The sequence below is a fragment of the Coregonus clupeaformis genome, chromosome 26 (assembly GCF_020615455.1).
Source record: "Coregonus clupeaformis isolate EN_2021a chromosome 26, ASM2061545v1, whole genome shotgun sequence".
NCBI classification, from domain to species: domain Eukaryota; kingdom Metazoa; phylum Chordata; class Actinopteri; order Salmoniformes; family Salmonidae; genus Coregonus; species Coregonus clupeaformis.
This window is the reverse complement of record NC_059217.1, coordinates 41,215,439-41,237,154: the sequence shown is the minus strand read 5'-3', so window position 1 is coordinate 41,237,154 and position 21,716 is coordinate 41,215,439. Positions and strand designations below refer to the sequence as shown.

The following is a 21,716-nucleotide window of genomic DNA, read 5'->3' as shown; positions in this document are numbered from 1 at the left end:
CGAAAACACAACGAAGGCAGGTCTCCAGCGAAAACACAATGAAGGCTAGTCACCAGCAAAAACACAACGAAGGCTGGTCACCAGCAAAAACACAACGAAGGCAGGTCTCCAGCGAAAACACAACGAAGGCAGGTCATCAGCGAAAACACAATGAAGGCTGGTCACCAGCGAAAACACAACGAAGGCTGGTCACCAGACCATGCTCGTCTATGCTGTTATTTTCAGCAGGGCAGTAATTATTTGAATCTGAAAACATCCAAACTGCTAAAACATTTTCTGCTCTATTGGAGCAATATTTAGTTTGACTGATGCAATGCACTGATATGCTGATACCTTATGTAAGGCTATTTGATCAAATAGATTCTGATGTGAACAGGATAACCTATTCATTACAGTATGTAGAGATGGATTTCTGAAATGGACTATTACTAAGTGAAAATACCAAGGTAAATTGGATTTGAGCCTTAAATTAAAGAATACATGTTGGTTTTGTGATATACTTGCTGTAATGTTGAAATCAACATTGCAATACACATATATCTTTGCACTGGAGTGATGAAACACTGAAAAGAGAAGGTCGGAACACTGTATATTGCTCCCACATCGACACCTGTGGGCATTTACATTTTTTCACACCAGCTATATGTCACAAGAAACAGTAGTGGTCATACACTGTGTAACAACAAGCCTTAGGGCTGAAGAAGACAGCCATAAGACTGTTAAATAGTTCACCAAATAGCTACCCGGACTATCTGTATGGACCCCTTCTGCACCAACTCTTTTGACTCATCACGTACGCTGCTGCTACTGCTTATTATCTATCCTGTTGCCTAGTCACTTGACCCTTACCTACACTGAGTGTACAAAACATTAAGGACACCTTCCTAATATTGAGTTGCAAGCAGTGATGCTGGCCCATGTTGACTCCAATTCTTCCCACAGTTGTGTCAAGTTGGTTGGATGTCTTTTGGGTGGTGGACCATTCTTGATACACACGAGAAACTGTTGAGCGTGAAAAACCCAGCAGTGTTGCAGTTCTTGACACAAACCGGTGCGCCTGGTACCTTCTACCATACCCCGTTCAAAGGCACTTCAATCTTTTGTCTTGCCCATTCACCCTCTGAATGGCACACACACAATCCATGTCTCAATTGTCTTAAGGCTTAAAAATCCTTCTTTAACCTGTCTCCTCTCCTTCATCTACACTGATTGAAGTGGATTTAACAAGTGCCATCAATAAGGGATCATAGCTTTCACCTGGATTCACCTGGTCAGTCTATGTCATGGAAAGATTAGGTGTTTTTAATGTTTTGTACACTCAGTGTATATAGTTGTTTACGAAGCATGTGACAAATAACATTTCATTTCATTTCATTTTGAAGAGCTACACCTCACTTCTCCTACCCCCCTCTTTCCCTCTTTCCCTCTTTCTACCATCTCTCCTCTCCCTCCCCCACTTCCCCTCATCTCTCTCCTTTCATCCCCTCCTCTCCTTATCTCCCCTCTTCTCTCTACCCCCCACCATCTCCCTTCCTCTCCCTCCCCCCACCTCCTTTCCTCCCTCTTACCCTCTACCCTCCATCTCCCGTCCTCTCTCTCTCTCTCCCTCTCCCTCTCTCTCTATGTGTATTTTATGGAGGGCTGAAGTCTCCACAACGCCAGCTCTCCAGGGACCCTTAACTGCCAAGTGTGTACAGTTACTAATCAGCACCTGAGCGACTGCCCTTTGAAATGATGAATTGACTAAACTAATTTCAGATAATCCTTCACATTACTGAGCCACGCTGACACCACCAATTGATATTTGAAATACAGACGCCCCCACTTCTGCATCCTGCCAGTCATTTCAATACAAACCCTAACTTGTGAAAGAGGTGGCATGGTTAATAAACCGCTGACAGTGCTCTATGGAAGATTAAAAGTATTACCTCTTTCCGGGCATACAGTGTATGTCCTCATTTAGAGAGGCACACACACACACTCCACAGTCACGCACACATAAGGTATGGACCAGCATGCACAGACACACAAACAGTAATGGATTCATTTGAAAGGCCAGGGTTAAGTCTGCTGGGCATGTGCTCTTAAAAGTTCAAACTTCTAAGAGGTTTACATTTTTTAATCCTATTGCTGTGTTGATGCAAACCTTTCCCCTCCAAAGCTGTGTAATGTGTTCCGTCAACACTGTCCTCTCCTGGAGATTATGGTTGTGAGGCCGTTGTGGAAGTGAAAAGGACAGCTTGTTGTTGCCTGTAATATGAAAAATCGAATCGATCAGCTTGACATCGCTGAACCAAAAGCACAGAGGAAACTGACAAAAACAACCAAGACAGAACAGAGCCGAAGCCCAGGTGTCTGTCTGTCAGATACTGCGTTTGCAGTCAGCCAAAGTTAAATTACCTGAAAAGTTTGCAGAGCGAGCGGCTTAACTAAACAGGGAAAGTTCAGCTTTCTAATTAATCTAGTCTACTGCAGGTGTTTAATTACCAGAATGTCCTTACCATTACATCATCTTTACAGTATGATTAAGGAGCAGGCTTCCAGGTCTGGGAGAGAATGGAGCAGAATATCAGCTCTTTGATTAACTCTACAGCCGAACTATAGAGATACCAAATTTAACATATTCATCAGACCAGATTTTTTCCCTGTCATTCACAGATGAAGCCCCTCTAATTAGGAAGTGGTAGAGGAGAGATTGAGATGTGTAAATTATTATCCTGGACTGGAGGGAAAACAGAGCGAGGCTTCACAACGGAGAGAAGAGAGAAAGAGTGGAAGAGAGGAAGGGGGAAAGAGAGGCAGCGAAGAAGAGGGAAGAGAGGAAGAGGGGAAGAGAGGAAGAGGAGAAGAGAGGAAGAGGGGAAGAGAGGAAGAGGAGAAGAGAGGAAGATGGGAAGGGGGTCTGTTGTCAGAAAATGTCAGTCAGCGATACAGGAAAGCGCTTCCTGCTAGACAACCATGTGGAGGGAGCCCAGTTCCCCTCTTCCCTGCATGCATTTTTCATCACATGGTTGCTTTTTATACTATTGAGCTTTTCCCTTCCGTCTCAAGTACCATATGGTGCTGACATGGCGCTTCTCTCTCTTCTCCCTCGCACACAAAGCCCGCTGGTGCTCAGAGTACTGGAGCTGGTCCGCCTCACAGCACACACCATGGCATCATATGCATACGCCTGGGCCAAGAGAGCGCATGAAAGATGCAATTTAGGTCTGTCTTGGCACCCAATGGTGGAGTGAAGCTGGGGAGGATGGGCTGGCTCTTAGTCATTCTTAGCTGGGATTTAAATCTCATTTTGTTTTGGCCCTGAGCGACTGACTGGGTGAGATCACTGGAATTCAAAAAGGTCAGAGAGAATTAAAATGCTTATCGTTCATTGGCCTAACAGCAAATTCAAAGTGACCATCAGGCTAGATTTGTAACAGGACAGATAGGAATGGAAATTACTGAATGGATTTGCGGTTATTCTCCTAGCTACTGCTATTATTTACCTGACAAGATACACAATCATACTATGTATTATTAAGACAAATACGTCAAATTTGGTTTACACATTCTGCATGTACAGTCATACTTGAGACAGTTGTAGCTGTGTGGTTCAGTGGTTTTATCGACAGCATACAAAATGCTGTACACCCAGGTCGTTGTCTGTGCACACACAAATACTAGAGGACGATATGGTATGACATCCCAAATGTAATAAAAACCAATATAGGGGGTAGAATAGACATACAATTCCACCCGTCCCTCTTGATGTTTTGCTCGATATATAGATAGTTATTTTATTAGATATCGAGAAAAACATCCTGAAAATGAAAACAAATGGGGCTGTCAAGACAGTGGGGGGGAGGCAGGGGAGGAGAGGGGAGAGGAGGGGGGAGGAAGGATGTGCTGGCCATCCATTTTTAATAAGAGCTCAGGGCAGGGGCAGTGCTGGGGTCTAGGTTCTCCCCCCAGATGAAGGCAGAAAATAGCCCCCTCCAAACACCTGGGCCCAGTGGGAAGAGTCTAATATGGAGAGGGAGGGGGCGCATCGGATGTGGTTAGGGCCTGTGGAGAAGGCAGTTTCCCCTTAGTGGTGGTGAGAGGCCTTGGCACGAGAGTTAGCAATGTAACATGTTCAGTAGCAAACACTTGATGTACGGTAAAAGAGCTGCTCTTATTGGTTTTGATGCAAACAAGAAAAGGGATATTGTTCAATGTTAAATTGATTACTGTATAGACCTACTGTTGGTTTGTTCTTATTCATGTGGTTGGCTGGAACGTATATACGAAGCATACAACACGCCCAGAGAAAACGTCCAGCTATATAGCATTGTTTCAAAATGCTCCTATGGAATAAATTCCAGTTAATGTGGAATCGCTAAAAAAATATTGATGACAAACTTTAAGGCTTATGCATTTATTGATGCATTTGTAGATTTACCTTATACAGCATTTGTTGCCCTCAGAACTGTTAAGACTGCAGTTCTGAAGAGTACAGGTGCAGTATACTACAGCCAGGCAGGCAGCAGGCATGCTAACACGCCCTCTCTGAGATTACTGAATGAATATGGATAAGGGAATACATCCAAAAGGAAGCTGGTGTATAATGTATATGGCAAATCCACCTTCTCCAAGGTCTCCATGGGGCTCTGGGGTTAGTGTCGTGGTCAACCCTGCTCACCCACCATACTCCCACACAGGGTGGGGATGGTTGACATGCCGGGTGGCCTATAAGACTATTTTATCCATTGCCAGCAAAGTCATCTGCCAGCTCAGTCCTCTCCTCTCCCACACAAAGCTGCACAGGGATATAACTTATTGTCGTACATCCTCACTTCTCTGCCATGGTCCCGCTCTCTATCTTCTAAGCCTCCTCCTTTCTTTTTTTCTCTGTCTCCTCATCGTTCTCATTCTCTCTCTCCTTCGCTCTATTTCTCTCCCTTTCTTGAATCATAGCGCCTTTGTACCAAAGTTTGTGTATGTCTTGGTTTGTGGTCTTCTGAGGTGAGAGGAGCAGCTGGCTCCCAGACGAGATAGGGGTGGGTTTTGTCTTCCCCTTTAATGCAGATAGTGAGGGCAGGATATCATGTGTATAATGCGTGTTTGGTTTGGCTATTTAATGGTTGTCTCATGCTGTAGTCAATTTTGTCCTAACTCATTAGCAATCCAAGATCATCACAAGGTAAGAGGAGAGAGATCCAGAGAATGGGATAGAGAGGAAGACAAAGACAAAGAAAGACAGTGAGATAAAGAGTAAAGAGAGGAAGAGAGGAAGAGAGGAACAGAGGGCGTAAAAGAGAACAAGCAGGTTCAGAAGGAGAGCTGGAGACTGGGGTTAGAAGGGAGGAGAGGTGAGAAGGGAGGAGGGGTGAGGGGGAGGAGGGGTGAGAAGGGAGGAGGGGTGAGAGGGGAGGAGGGGTGAGGGGGAGTGCCCAGCATTACTCTCATGAATCAGTGTCAGTCGACCGATCAGAAAATAATTAAGAAACAGGCTTGAGCAGTGTGTTAAATACTGCCAAAGGTAGAGCCTGATACTGTACAGAAAAATGGAGCCAGGATATAATAGAAGCACCAGTAAATAGAATGGAAGAAAATCCATATCATAACTGATGCCAGAATGCCCTTCCAACAATATAAATAGCACTGCAATATTGTAAATGTTTATATAGAGTACGTATAGACATTGCACAGCAGTTCTAGGATTTATGAGCGGCACCTTAATGTGTTGAAGGCAGTGAGTAATATTACACGTTTGTTATCATATTGAGTGTACATTTGCTGAGACATATATGGTGGAGATAAAATATTTTAAGCAATTTCTTATTATACTATTTTCTTCCCTGCATGCAATTTGAGGTGTGGGGGGCGGGAGGGGCGAGGGTGGGGGGGGATTGGGTTGGCTGGGCTATAAAACACAGGCACCCCAGAGGTTTTATATGGTGCACTCAGGCAGGCTGGAAGCAGTGGCTGACTAGTAATTGTATGTTCAAGGCTTCCAGCCGAGCCATGCAGCCACAGTGCTGAATCCCCCAGCAGCACATTATAGCCATTTTATCCAGTTGATAAATAAAATCAGTGGAGTGCTGAGGAGAGACGTATATCAGCTCCTGTCTCTACTAGCAGCACAGAAAGAATATCTGATCACTGTACTAATCTCCCATCTTTGAACTGCAAAACTGAAATAATGTTATATGGGCTGCTCCCCTGTGTGATTTGTGACCTATGTCTGATCTTTGCCTCTGCGGCAAAATGCTTTATATGGATGATCATGGTACAACACTTAATAAAGCCTCCTACACTAGCTAGAGTGCTTGTTTGGGGAAAGGCTTTGGGAGCCGCTCGGCGTGTTTGTGTGTGTGTGTGTGTGTGTGTGTGTGGCGCGCGCGTGCGCCTGTGCATCCATGCATCTGTGTGTGTGTGTGTGGTAGTGCGTGGGTGTACATGTGCGTGCATGCGCCTGTGTGTTTTCATGCGCCCGCCTCTGTGTGTGTTGGTGTAAATGGTTTAGCTGCGTTCAAGTGGTTGGGGGGCTGTGTGTTTTAGTTTGCTCAGTAAAAGGGGCCAGTGTTAAAGCACTGAGGCCTAATCCATCCCAGAGGACTGTTTAGCAAAGGACGATGCCGGCTGCTATCGAGACCCTGCAAGCACTGCTCCCTGCCATTTACACTGAAGGTTCATATAGATCCCTGCCTGCCACACTACAGTACCAATGAGCAGCCTTGACACTGACATGATGAAACTTTGACACAAACCCAAGCTCGCTGGTCCCTTTATAGTCTAAACAAGGAAAAAATAAGTATCACATTTGAATGTAGTTTTCGACAGGGCTTGTGTTTCAGTTATACAATGGCGAACAATAGGTTTGGGTTGTATTGTGTTAGTGTATTATTATTTATCATTCTTTCTTTTTCCAAGTAACAGATTCTCAATTGTTTCCTAGGTACCAATTAGCTGGCTATCTTGTTATGAAAAATGCAGAGTATATTGGCATTATTGTCAATAGCGTATGTTTTTTTACATGATTCGGTCAATGCCTCAAAGACAACGGCAGATAATATGCAACTAATTTAAACTAGAGCATTGACAAACATACAAATAATAGACACAACTTTTGATAGACAGAAACTCCACAGAACTGGGTTAAGGTAGCGAACACTACACAGTGGCAGGAGTTCTCTCAGAAGTTGTTCCAGCACTGTGACACAATATGTTGTGGCCCTCCCATCCCTCCCTCACTACGCGACAAACACAACACAGAGGACATAAAAGAGTCATTATTCTGGAGTTCATTCAACACAGCAACGGTGCCAAGCCTGGCTCCAGACCCCCCACTACCCCTAAACACCCCAGCAGGGAGGCAAGCAGGCAGGCATAGAGGAACACAGGTCCAACCCAGAGAGACCTAGCCTCCACCACAGAATCCAGCCCAGCCAGCCTGCCTGTCTCATTAATGCAAACACAGCTCTAGATTCATACATGTAATACATTGGATTAAATACCACTGGCTAAGGACTACAATTTCCTAGGGTTAATTAATGAAATTGTATTCGGTCTGTTTTTTTATGGTTGAACACATGCTGACACTGTTATTGTGTGGCATCCTTGCTGAACAACTACAATGGGCTGTGGAAGCAATGGTGTTCGGTATTCCAACCGCAAATGTTGTGATTCTCTACGGCTTGACGGGCAAGTGTGATAAAATACAGTGGAGCCTACCTTAACCCCCCCATCTCTTATCTGCTTCCCCAAATTAGAAAACCTGGATGGTTTCTCAGGCCCCATTTTCTGTCTAGATGGGATCTCATTTGGTTTAATATATTTAGCCATTCATTATTGTTCCTTTTTATCGGGTGGCTAATAATGTGAATAATTTGTTCTTATCTGTGTGGCTGACAGGCGAATTTACACTCCAACTCAGCAGGCAGATAGAGGAATGACTCCACTCCAACCCTCCCTCCTCTCCCTCCTCCTCTCCTCTCCCTCCTCCTCTCCTCCTCCTCCTCCTCGTCCTCCTCCTTTCCTCTCCCTCCTCCTCCTCCTCGTCCTCGTCCTGTCCTCTCCCTCCTCTCCTCCTCTCCTACTCTCCTCCTCTCCAAACTCCAATGAAACATGACTGACAGGCCGCTGTATAAGTAGTTGTCATAGCAACCAACCAATTTCTCTGACAGTACCTTTCTCTGTAACACATACTCTCTCTCCACTCTCCTCTCTTTCTCTCTCTTTCTCTCGCTCTCTATCTCTCTCTCGCTCTCTATCTCTCTCTCGCTCTCTCTCTCTCTTTATTTCTCTCTCGCTCTCACTCTCTCTCTCTCTCTCTCTCTCTCTCTCTCTCTCTCTCTCTCTCTCTCTCTCTCTCTCTTTCTCTCTCTCTCTCTCCCCTCTCTCTTTCATCCATCCTTACTTATTGAAGGCTGCAGGTTCTTATGCAAGCCGACACATCGGCCCGGGCACTTTTAACAATCCCCCTCGTGAGGGCTTTCTCCTGGAGCCTGCAGCAGCGCCAAAACCCTGAAACTCATCCAATTGCTATTCACTGGAAGTGTTCTTATGCATTTCACTGTCAAACCCCGAGCAGCTAGAGCCCCAGGAATGTAATCAGCCGACACACTGTAATAAGTCTCCAACACGGTAGACCTGACTGCAGAATTGCTCATGTATGCAAGATGGAAACCTTGAAACTTTCACAGATACAGAAAATCATAAAAATACTGTATCTGACTGTAGCATGATTCATGATTCCTAGTTTTATACATTTAAAGTGACTGTAATGTGATGTGAGTGTCGTAAATAAGTAATTGGATTATAATTACAATGAATTCGGTGAGGAGATTTAAATAATACTTTTCAGATAAAGCAAATTTTTTTTTTTCAAATTCATATAAAAACACACCTATTGATAAAAATTATCAGATGGCCCCAGTAACCTTCAGGATATAGAACCAGGCAGCTCATTCTTCCATGCTTTAATTTCCAAAGTATTTATTCCAAACAAACCACTGCTTATCAACTCAGGCCAGATTACGGCCAAATTGAACACGATGGGTGTAACTTTCAGGAGAGAGTTCTTGGTAGTTAGGAGGAGCTGTTGCTGTAACAGTCACAGGCCAATTCATGTGCTGCATCTAAATGACCTTAACAATAGTAAACTAACTGTGATTCTATGAGATGCAAATTTCTATATTTTATGAGATGCAAATTTCTCTCCTACCAATTAGGCAGAGATATATGAGGTGTGTTCATGTAGTGTGAGTATACAGTGCTTTCAGAAAATATTCAGACCCATTGACATATTCAACATTTTGTTGTATTACAGCCTGAATAGAAAATGGATTAAATATATATTTTTCTCTCACCCATCTGCACACAATACCCCATAATGACAAAGTGAAAACATGTTTTTAGACATTTTTGCAAATGTATTGAAAATGAAATACAGAAATATCTAATATTCATAAGTATTCACATCCCTGAGTCAATACATGTTAGAATCACCTTTGGCAGTGAATACATCTGTGAGTCTTTCTGGGTAAGTCTCTAAGACCTTTGCACACCTGGATTGTAAAATATTTTCAGATTATTCTTTTCAAAATTCTTCAGCCTCTGTCAAATTGGTTGTTAATCATTGCTAGATAACCATTTTCAAGTCTTGCCATAGATTTTCAAGCAGATTTAAGTCAAAACTGTAACTCGGCCACTCAGGAACATCCACTGTCTTCTTGGTAAGCAACTCCAGTGTAGATTTGGCCTTGTGTTTTAGGTTATTGTCCTGCTGAAAAGTGAATTCATCTTCCAGTGTCTGGTGGAAAGCAGACTGAACCAGATTTTCCTGTAGGATTTTGCCTGTGCTTAGCTCCCTTCCTTATCTTTTTATCCTGAAAAACTCCCCAGTCCTTAACGATTACAAGCATACCCATAACATGATGCAGCCACCACTATGCTTGAAAATATGGAGAGTGGTACTCAGTAATGTGTTGTATTGGATTTGCCACAAACATACCACTTTGTATTCAAGACAAAAAGTGAATTGCTTTGCCACATTTTTTGTATTACTTTATTGCCTTATTGCAAACAGGATGCATGTTTTGGAATATTATTATTCTGCACAAGCTTCCTTCTTTTCACTCTGTCAATTAGGTTAGTATTGTGGAGTAACTACAGTGTTTTTGATCCATCCTCAGGTATGTCCCATCACAGCCATTAAACTCTGTAACTGTTTTAAAGTCACTATTGGCCTCATGGTGAAATCCCTGAGTGGTTTTCTTCCTCTCCGGCAACTGAGTTAGGAAGGACCCCTGTGTCTTTGTAGTGACTGGGTGTATTGATACACCATCCAAAGTGTAGTTAATAACTACACCATGCTCAAAGGGATTTTCAATGTCTTTTTTTTTTTTTTTTTACCCATCTACCAATAGGTGCCCTTCATTGCGGGGCATTGGAAAACTTCCATGGTCTTTGTGGTTGAATCTGTGTTTAAAATTCACTGCTTGACTTAGGGACCTTACAGATAACTGTATGTGTGGGGTACAGAGATGAGGTAGTCATAAAGAAATCATGTTAAGCACTATTATTGCACACAGTGAGTCCATGCAACTTATTATGCGACTTGTTAAGCAAGTGCTTGATCCTGAACTTCTTTAGGCTTGCCATAACAAAGGGGTTGAGTACTTATTGACTCAAGACATTTCCGCTTTTCATTTTTTAAATTCATTTGTAAAGAATTTGACAAACATAATCCTACTTTGACATTATGGGGTATTGTGTGTAGGCCAGTGACAAAAACATCTTAATTTAATCCATTTTAAATTCAGGCTGTAACACAACAAAATGTGGAAAACGTCAAGGGGTGTGAATACTTTCTGAAGGCACTATATGAGCTGTGTTGGTATAGTGTCAGTATATGAGCTGTGTTGGTGTAGTGTCAGTATATGAGCTGTGTTGGTGTAGTATTAGGCTACAGTATATGGATTGCAGGTAAATCTGGTCTCAGCTGTGTTCATGGTCATGTGCATGACCAGTTCAGTTGTTAAAAACAACAGCCATAACAGTTATTTATGGAGCGGCAGTAATCAGTAGTTGTGTGTTCTTGGCATCCTTCTGTGAGACAGCACTAATCCACAAAGTTGCATTAACAGCCAGTCAATACTGTTAAAAAAGTCCTGAGCACTGGGACATGCATCTTACTAAACTGGCTGAGGAGATTTTTTCAATAGCAACAATAGCACTCCCTCTTATTCAATGATTTAAGAACAGCATCTCAGAGAGGGTCATCATCAATCGGGGCTTTCCCTAAAGGGGTGACTAAAGTATAAGTGTGTGACCGCTTGAGGGTGCACGTGTCTGTGGGTGTGTTTGTGTGCTGTTTTCGTGTTTGTGTTGTGTGTGGGTGTGTTGTGTGTGGGTGTGTTGTGGGTGGGTGTGTTGTGTGCGTACATGTGAGTTCATAGTCTACTGTAGATCAACTAGATGATCTTCGCTGTGTGTTGTAGCTAGATGAATATCAAGTCCCAAGGTGCCGTTTTACTCCAGAGTAGCACAATAATGGCTAGAAAAATAGGTCTGCAAGATGATGTATTTTCATGCATTGTTAGCTCGTTTTCAAAGCACACTCACTTAGGAGAGGAACATGCTCTCTATTTCTCAGCAGGAGCTGAAGAACCTGTGCTACACTGTCCTCTAGATACAGCCGCACTGGAGACATTCATATTCCATCACATTACTTACGCCTGTCTTTGAACCTCCACATGAGGACAATCCAGTGGCATTTCTGATGGAATACAGTGAAAAGCTAACAGCTCAGAATGGGACTCCAATTTGTAGCGGGGCCTTTTGGTGCCCTCTGTAAACCAACCAATGTTACACAAGGATCTGATATGATATATGGGTCTATTCCTGATGTGCTCTGAGTCCAATAAATATTATTCCATTCAGCTCTAGGTGATTTGCCAGTGAGCAGTCTATCAGCGTGCCACAGAATGTCTGTTTATGGCTTGAATGTCATAGTGTGGAACATATGAAATTCATATAGGTCAGCTGCATACATTAATCCTGCCTTGTCACATTCCCATCATCCATAGAGGGGAGGATGTTGTAAGAAGTTACGAGGGCGCCATGGAGGAGAAGGGAAAGGCAAAGGTGCATGTCTGTGTGTGAGAGGCTGAGGGAGTGGGTGCAAAGAATTGAATCCCCCTCAAACCCACCCCACCTCCAAATGTATATCCCCCCCAAGCAACAGGAACACGTCTTGGCCTTTTATTTTTCCAGTTCAGGGCTTTCACTTTTGAAGATAAATGCTCTCCAATCCACCATGACAGGTGTCACATTGGATCGCTTCCATTTTGATACATACCCTCTGATCCTGCCACTAACAATAAAGAGTGTCACGAGGGCCGCTCCTCCCTAGACAGTGCTATGACACTGGTGATTATTTTAAAGGTCCATCATTGGCCATGCTGAGTCAGGGTGCCAGCCGGGGCCCTGTCTGTGGCAGCGTGGCAGCGACCAGGGCGGCTCCATGGGGCTAGGCTGGCTGCTGGAGGAGGTATATGGATATCAGCGGCTCCTGCCTGGGTCAGGGCACGCCACAGCACAATAACACACAGTCTCTTTCTCTCTCTCTCACAGTCTCTCACGGCCACAGAGGTCACCCTGACATTACCACAGACTGGGAATTATGTTGAACTCCAAAGCCCAGAGCCTGGCCCTGGATTCCTCTTCTGCTTTTGTTAGCCTTTGTTACATAGGTGCACTCGAAGTTATAGAAAATCTGTAAAGGGGAGGTTGGGAGTAGTGGTTCTGCCAGTGGGATTTAGTGAGCAAAGCATTAATCATATGAGCAGAACAACAGTAAACACAGCATGTCAGGTCAAGGTAAAGAGAAAGTCGCCCTGCATTTAACAGGACTCAATAGTACAGCGTACCATATTGAAAAGTCAGCATTATTCACCTTCTCTGCGCTGGAGAGATGTGCCATTGTTCATTGAAGAGCTCTGGAATATTATTTCTATGGCGATACACTGAAAACACTGGATCAGCAGCAATTAAGCATATAGTCTGAGGCAGAGGGAGAGAGGGAGATTGACAAATAACAAATAGCCTGTATTCAGTGATATTGTAGGTCAGCAGTGTAGGAGGCAGAAGCAGACATATCCATATAGTGGACTGCCTGGAGCTCCTGGTGTATCTGAAGGACCATACACAGCTGTTTCATCAGCCTGCTGCTTCCTCCCATTCCCCCAAGGTAGGGGCATGGCTGCGCTCTGATAGAACCCAAGGCCTACCCATGGCCTAAATATGTGAGCAAACCCAATTATCATTGAAATTAAAATTAGCAGACTTGGCACAGGAACAATACACTGTTACTCAACTCACAGAGCTAAATGGGGCAGACAAATACATTGCCCCATGTTCATATGCCGGCCACTGAGCACAGTGAGCAGAGCCTACATTGGTATACAGATGTATGGTCTGAAATAGATCACTCTTTTGCGGCTGAGAATTTCCCTGCACAGCAGGAAAGGCAAACTTGTAGTGTATTTCAGTTTAAAAAAGGCTTCTGAAGTTTGTAATTTCCACTTTGAAATTTCAGACTTGATTTGCCCTAACGAAAAAAGTATCAACCCCTACAAAAATGGCCATTAATTATAATCCACATAATAATTCACATTTCCTGTTGCTGCAAGATTTTTTTCCTGCTGTAGCAAACTGGCTCAAATTAAGATCCTACATCGGTATAGCTAGGATAATATGACATTCTGTTTGTAATGCTTATTTAGACTGGTCGCATTGAGAGGTCGGTTTTTGTTTAACCCTTAATTTGCTTTTCTCTTTGTTTCAGAAGACAGGAAGCTGTTTGTGGGGATGCTGAACAAACAACAGACTGAGGAGGACGTGTACCGCCTCTTTGAGCCCTACGGAGTCATCGAGGAGTGCACCGTCCTAAGAGGTCCTGACGGAAACAGCAAAGGTAGGAATCACTTATATACAGGGCCTCTGACATTATCTAGGTCACTGAGAAATCACAGATTCATAGTGGGCATTATTTCTTTTAGTTTTTCAGTAGTAAAAAAACACTCAAAAGTAAATGGGTTTCTTTATAGGAGTCATCATGGCTTGTGTTATTCTCAGAATGGTCTTCCAGGTTATGTAGGCCTGTAAGGGAAACATTCCCATAGATTAACAATAATAAGGCCTAAATGATGCACTGTATTGTAGCGGGGTCGTTCCACCAATTCAGTGCCTTTCACCTGCTTTTGATTTGACTATTAGATGTTCAATGTTCCTTTAGAATTATTTTATATATATATATATATAAGGAATAGTTTCACAATAATAAAACAAGAGTTCAGTTCACATAACAGGGTTGACCTTAAAATGAGGGACAGACATAAATGAATCACTAATCACATTACAGTTGAAGTCGGAAGTTTACATACACTTAGGTTGGAGTCATTAAAACTTGTTTTTCAACCACTTGTTAACAAACGATAGATTTGGCAAGTCGGATAGGACATCTACTTTGTGCATGACACAAGTAATCTTTCCAACAATTGTTTACAGGCAGATTATTTCACTTATATTTCACTGTATCACAATTCCAGTGGGTCAGAAGTTTAGATACATTAAGTTGACTGTGCCTTTAAACAGCTTGGAAAATTCCAGAAAATGATGTCATGGCTTTAGAAGCTTCTGTTAGTCTAATTGACATCATTTGAGTCAATTGGAGGTGTACCTGTGGATGTATTTCAAGGCCTACCTTCCAACTCAGTGCCTCTTTGCTTGACATCATGGGAAAATCAAAAGAAATCAGCCAAGATCTCAGAAAATAAATTGTAGACCTCCACAAGTCTGGTTCATCCTTGGGAGCAATTTCCAAACGCCTGAAGGTGCCACGTTCATCTGTACAAACAATAGTACGCAAGTATAAACACCATGGGACCATGCAGCCGTCACACCGCTCAGGAAGGAGACGCGTTCTGTTTTATTTTTATTTTATTTCACCTTTATTTAACCAGGTAAGCCAGTTGAGAACAAGTTCTCATTTACAACTGCGTCCTGGCCAAGATAAAGCAAAGCAGTGCGATAAAAACAACAACACAGAGTTACATATGGGGTAAAACAAAACATAAAGTCAAAAATACAACAGAAAATATATATACAGTGTGTGCAAATGTAGCAAGTTATGGAGGTAAGGCAATAAATAGGCTATAGTGCAAAATAATTACAATTAGTATTAACACTGGAATGATAGATGTGCAAGAGATGATGTGCAAATAGAGATACTGGGGTGCAAATGAGCAAAATAAATAACAATATGGGGATGAGGTAGTTGGGTGGGCTAATTTCAGATGGGCTGTGTACATGTGCAGTGATCGGTAAGGTGCTCTGACAACTAATGCTTAAAGTTAGTGAGGGAGATAAGAGTCTCCAGCTTCAGAGATTTTTGCAATTCGTTCCAGTCATTGGCAGCAGAGAACTGGAAGGAATGGCGGCCAAAGGAGGTGTTGGCTTTGGGGATGACCAGTGAGATATACCTGCTGGAGCGCATACTACGGGTGGGTGTTGCTATGGTGACCAATGAGCTAAGATAAGGCGGGGATTTGCCTAGCAGTGATTTATAGATGGCCTGGAGCCAGTGGGTTTGGCGACGAATATGTAGTGAGGACCAGCCAACAAGAGCGTACAGGTCACAGTTGTGGGTAGTATATGGGGCTTTGGTGACAAAACGGATGGCACTGTGATAGACTACATCCAATTTGCTGAGTAGAGTGTTGGAGGCTATTTTGTAAAAGACATCGCCGAAGTCAAGGATCAGTATGATAGTCAGTTTTACGAGGGCATGTTTGGCAGCATGAGTGAAGGAGGCTTTGTTGAGAAATAGGAAGCTGATTCTAGATTTAACTTTGGATTGGAGATTCTTAATGTGAGTGTGGAAGGAGAGTTTACAGTCTAACCAGACACCTAGGTATTTGTAGTTGTCCACATACTCTAGGTCAGACCCGTCGAGAGTAGTGATTCTAGTCGGGTGGGCGGGTGCCAGCAGCGTTCGATTGAAGAGCATGCATTTAGTTTTACTAGTGTTTAAGAGCAGTTGGAGGCTACTGAAGGAGTGTTGTATGGCATTGAAGCTCGTTTGGAGGTTTGTTAAAACAGTGTCCAATGAAGGGCCAGATGTATACAAAATAGTGTTGTCTGCGTAGAGGTGGATCTGAGAGTCACCAGCAGCAGGAGCGACATCATTGATATACACGGAGAAAAGAGTCAGCCCAAGAATTTAACCCTGTGGCACCCCCATAGAGACTGCCATAGGTCCAGACAACAGGCCCTCCGATTTGACACATTGAACTCTATCTGAGAAGTAGTTGGTGAATCAGGCGAGGCAGTCATTTGAGAAACCAAGGCTATTTATTCTGCCAATAAGAATGCGGTGGTTGACAGAGTCGAAAGCCTTGGCCAGGTCGATGAAGACGGCTGCACAGTACTGTCTGTTATTGATCGCGGTTATAATATCGTTTAGGACCTTGAGCGTGGCTGAGGTGCACCCATAACCAGCTCGGAAACCGGATTGCATAGCGGAGAAGGTACGGTGGGATTCGAAATGGTCGGTGATCTGTTTGTTAACTTGGCTTTCAAAAACTTTCGAAAGGCAGGGCAGGATGGATATAGGATATAGGTCTGTAACAGTTTGGATCTAGAGTGTCACCCCCTTTGAAGAGGGGGGGGCATGGGCAAGTTGCAGCGGAGGGTGCAGAGCTGGTGGCCAGGGTAGTGGTATCCAGGTGGAAAGCATGGCCAGCCGTAGCAAAATGCTTGTTGAAATTCTCGATTATTGTAGATTTATCGGTGGTGATAGTGTTTCCTAGCCTCAGTGCAGTGGGCAGCTGGGAGGAGGTGCTCTTATTCTCCATGGACTTTACAGTGTCCCAAAACTTTTTGGAGTTAGTGCTACAGGATGCAAATTTCTGTTTGAAAAAAGTTAGCCTTTGCTTTCCTAACTGCTTGTGTATATTGGTTCCTAACTTCCCTGAAAAGTTGCATATCGCGGGGATATTTGATGCTAATGCAGTACGCCACAGGATGTTTTTGTGCTGGTCAAGGGCAGTCAAGTCTGAGGAGAACCAGGTGCTATATCTGTTCTTAGTTCTGTATTTTTGAATGGGGCATGTTTATTTAAGATTGAGAGGAAATTACTTTTAAAGAACAACCAGGCATCCTCTACTGACGGAATGAGATCTATATCCATCCAGGATACCTGGGCCAGGTCAATTAGGAAGGCCTGCTCGCTAAAGTGTTTTAGGGAGCGTTTGACAGTGATGAGGGGTGGTCGTTTGACCGCGGACCCGTTACGGACGCAGGCAATAAGGCAGTGATCGCTGAGATCCTGGTTGAAGACAGCGGAGGTGTGTTTAGAGGGTAAGTTAGTCAGGATGATATCTATGAGGGTATCCATGTTTACGGATTTAGGGTTGTACCTGGTAGGTTTGTTGATAATTTGTGTGAGATTGAGGGCATCTAGTTTGGATTGTAGGATGACCGGGGTGTTAAGCATATCCCAATTTAGGTCACCAAGCAGTACGAATTCTGAGGATAAATGGGGGGCAATCAATTCACATATGGTGTCCAGGGCACAGCTGGGGGCTGAGGGGGGTCTGTAGCAAGCGGCAACAGTGAGAGACTTATTTCTGGAAAGGTGGATTTTTAGAAGTAGAAGCTCAAACTGTTTGGGCACAGACCTGGATAGTATGATAGAGCTCTGCAGGCTATCTCTACAGTAAATTGCAACTCCACCCCCTTTGGCAGTTCTATCTAGACAGTAAATGTTGTAGTTGGGGATGGAAATGTCAGAATTTTTGGTGGCCTTCCTAAGCCAGGATTCAGACACTGCTAGAACATCAGGGTTGGCGGAGTGTGCTAACGCAGTGAATAACTCAAACTTAGGAAGGAGACTTCTGATGTTAACGTGCAGAAAACCAAGGCTTTTACGGTTACAGAAGTCAACAAATGATAGCTCCTGGGGAGTAGGAGTGATACTGGGGGCTGCAGGGCCTGGGTTAGCCTCTACATCACCAGAGGAACAGAGGAGGACTAGAATAAGGATACGGCTAAAGGCTTTAAGAACTGGTCTTCTAGTGCGTTGGGTACAGAGAATAAAGGGGGCAGAGTTGTACAAAAGATTCAGGGCATTATGTACAGACAAGGATATGGAAGGATATGAGTACAGTGGAGGTAAACCTAAGCGTTGGGTAACAATGAAAGAGATAGCATCACTGGAGGCACCGATTGAGCCGGTCTCGGCGTGTATGGGGGGTGGAACAAAGGAACTATTTGAGGCAGTTTGAGAGGGACTTGGGGTTCTACAGTGAAAGTGTATAATAAGAACTAACTGGAACAGCAATAGGCAAGGCATATTGACATGGGAGAGAGGCATAAAGCAATCACAGGTGTTATTAGAGAGAGCTAAGACAACAACTGGTAATGGCGATAAAGTTTGGGCTGAGGCTAAACAGAATAAACAGGACAGGGTACCGTGTAAAGGAACAGTCCAGCAGGCATCAGCTGTGCAGCTGAGTGATCATAAGGTCCAGTGAACAGCAATATGTGAGTCCGAGAGCAGTTCAAATTGGTGCTTCAGCACAGCGAGCAGGAAGCACGGTTGTAGTTTGCGTGTGCTAGCGGGCCGGGGCTAGCAGGTGGATCTTCGTGGTCGTCACAACGGGAAGCCTGTTGAAACCACAGACGATTACGTCGGCAGACCAGTCTTGATGGATCGGCAGGGCTCCGTGTCGACTCTAGGAGGTCCCGTCTGGTTAACAGAGAGGTAGATAGCCAGGAGATGTGCTTGACTCAAGGCTAGCTCAAGGCTGATTAGCCAACAACAACGTTCATTTGGTTGCAGCTAGCTAGTTGCGATTATCCAGTGTTAAAGGTCAAGTGATTTAGTGATTCCGGCAGAAAATCCGATAGGTTCTGGGTCGATAACTCGCTGTGCAGACAGTGCAGACTGGCCGATAATAGTCCAGGCTAGAGCTGGCTGGTAGATAGTGCAGGCCACGGACAATGGAGAAAAAGCCGCTAACGGTGGCTAATAGCAAGTAGCTAGTTAGCTGGTTAGCTGGCTACTCCCGTCCGGTAGACAGAGAGGTAGATAGCCGGGGCTAGCTCAAGGCTCAAGGCTAACTGGTGCTACGGGGGCAGTGGTGATTAGCCTACAGCAACATCCATTCGACATCCATTCGGTTGCGGCTAGCTAGATCCGGTGTTAAGGTCCAGTGATTCAGTTATTCCGGCAGATAATCTGATGTTCTGGGTGAAAACTGCTAACGGTGGCTAATAGCAAGTAGCTAGTTAGCTAGTTAGCTGGCTGGCTAGTTTCAACTGGAGATTCTAGATAAAGGTGAGTAAATAATAGAATCCGTTCCACATTGAGTGAGGCGGGTTGCAGGAAAGTATATTTAGTAGAAGGATGAAAAGTGTGATAGGGAAATATATACGTAAAATACAAAAAAAATACAAAAAGCAGGCTATTTACATGGACACACAAGAGAACACGACCGCACTGCTACGCTATCTTCATCTCCTAGAGATGAACGTACTTTGGTGCGAAAAGTGCAAATCAATCCCAGAACAACAGCAAAGGACCTTGTGAAGATGCTGGAGGAAACAGGTACAAAAGTATCTATATCCACAGTAAAACAAGTCCTATATCAACATAACCTGAAAGGCCACTCAGCAAGGAAGAAGCCACTGCTCCAAAACCGCCATAAAAAAGCCAGACTACGGTTTGCAACTGCACATGGGGACAAAGATCGTACCTTTTGGAGAAATGTTTGGCCATAATGACCATTGTTATGTTTGGAGGGAAAAGGGGGTAGTTTGCAAGCCGAAGAACACCATCCCAACCGTGAAGCACGGGGGTGGCAGCATCATGCTGTGGAGGTGCTTTGCTGCAGGAGGGACTGGTGCACTTCACAAAATAGATGGCATCATGAGGAAGGAAAATTATGTGGATATATTGAAGCAACATCTCAAGACATCAGTCAGGAAGTTAAAGCTTGGTCGCAAATGGGTCATCCTAATGGACAATGACCCCAAGCATACTTCCAAAGTTGTGGCAAAATGGCTTAAGGACAACAAAGTCAAGGTATGGGAGTGGCCATCACAAAGCCCTGACCTAAATCCTATAGAACATTTGTGGGCAGAACTGAAAAAGCGTGTGCGAGCAAGGAGGCCTACAAACCTTACTCAGTTTCACCAGCTCTGTCAGGAGGAATGGGCCAAAATTCACCCAACTTATTGTGGGAAGCTTGTGGAAGGCTACCCGAAACATTTGACCCAAGTTAAACAATTTAAAGGCAATGCTACCAAATACTAATTGAGTGTATGTAAACTTCTGACCCACTGGGAATGTGATGAAAGAAATAAAAGCTGAAATAAATCATTCTCTCTGCTATTATTGTGACATTTCACATTCTTAAAAGAAAGTAGTGATCCTAACTGACCTAAGACAGGGAATTTTTACTAGGATTAAATGTCAGGAATTGTGAAAAACTGAGTTTAAATTTATTTGGCTAAGGTGTATGTAAACTTCCGACTTCAACTGTAAATAAATAATAATCTTCAGAAAGGCCTTTGTCAAAGCAACAAAATAACTAGGGCTTCACAATGATGGTGAAAACTTCAAGAAATGTTGGGGTTAAGAGGGTTAAAATCTTCCTAGAAGTCACAGAGGGTGCACGGAGTGACATGCCAAAATGCCGAATCTTGTCACTTTAGCAAGTATTTATTCATTAAAAAAATTGATTTATTGAAATCTCCATGTGGTCTATAAGGGCACCTCATTTCATATAACAGGCTTTTAAAATTCAATATTGGTGAACAATTTCTACTTAAAACATCAAAGGGACGGAAAAGGCACTCTTTTCATGGAATGACCCAGGCCCCATGGTCTACCCACCCAGGCAGCTGGCACACAGTCTAGCAGAAACCAATACCTTCTGACATGCAGTGAAGAGCAGTGGGAGCTAAAACATAGTCCCATGCCAGTGCTTATGAACATTGTTGTGGAATGTTGTTTAGTTTGAGGCCCTAGCATTCTGACTCGACAGCCATACAGAAGTAAAAAGGGAATAGTGGATGTCAAAACAATTGCGGTGTTCTTTGCGAGACACTGGGGCAGCTACACTCTTTTTTTTAAAGAACCCTTTGAAGTACCTTTGTTGGTTCCAGGTAGAACCCTTTTGGTTCCAAATAGAATAGTTTTGGGTTCCATGTACAACCCTTTCTACAGAGGGTTCTACATGGAACCCAAAATGGTTTTACCTGGAACCAAAAACGGTTCTCCTATGGGGACAGCTGAAGAACCCTTTTGGAAACCTTTTTTCTAAGAGTGTAGGGGGGGTTAGATTTTGTCTCCGCTATACTCTGTTTGGGTAATGTGAATAAACCACTCTAAACATCAGTCATAACATTCAGATAATGCAGTCCTTTACAAAAACAAATACCTGTCTGTCAACTAACCCTTATAAGTAGAAGCATACCAGATGGACATCATGAAAATGATCGGAGGAAGTTCAGGAGTAAAAACAAACAAATATAATTATTGACTGTGTCCATAAAATGTATATAGTATGTATAAGCATGAAGTAGAGGCCTAAGCATTGTTGTTCACTAGTTTACTCCATTTAGGGAAGGGATGGTGGGGTTGGAAAGTAATAAAGGGAAATATATATATTTTTAAA

General features: G+C 43.5%; 1 protein-coding gene across 12 annotated transcripts in view; it reads left to right on the top strand.

Annotated features, from left to right (window-relative positions):
• The window catches only part of LOC121540372 (CUGBP Elav-like family member 5), a 343,612-nt gene that overhangs the window by 273,560 nt on the left and 48,336 nt on the right, over window positions 1–21,716 (top strand). For 8 of the 12 annotated variants that reach the window (XM_041849212.2, XM_041849209.2, XM_041849206.2 and 5 more), the window contains exon 4: window positions 13,817–13,945. In XM_041849212.2, coding sequence (XP_041705146.1) covers window positions 13,817–13,945 — 129 coding nt within the window. The remainder of the gene's footprint in view (window positions 1–13,816; window positions 13,946–21,716) is intronic. The other 4 variants (XM_041849213.2, XM_041849210.2, XM_041849208.2 and 1 more) reach the window with 1 other exon arrangement.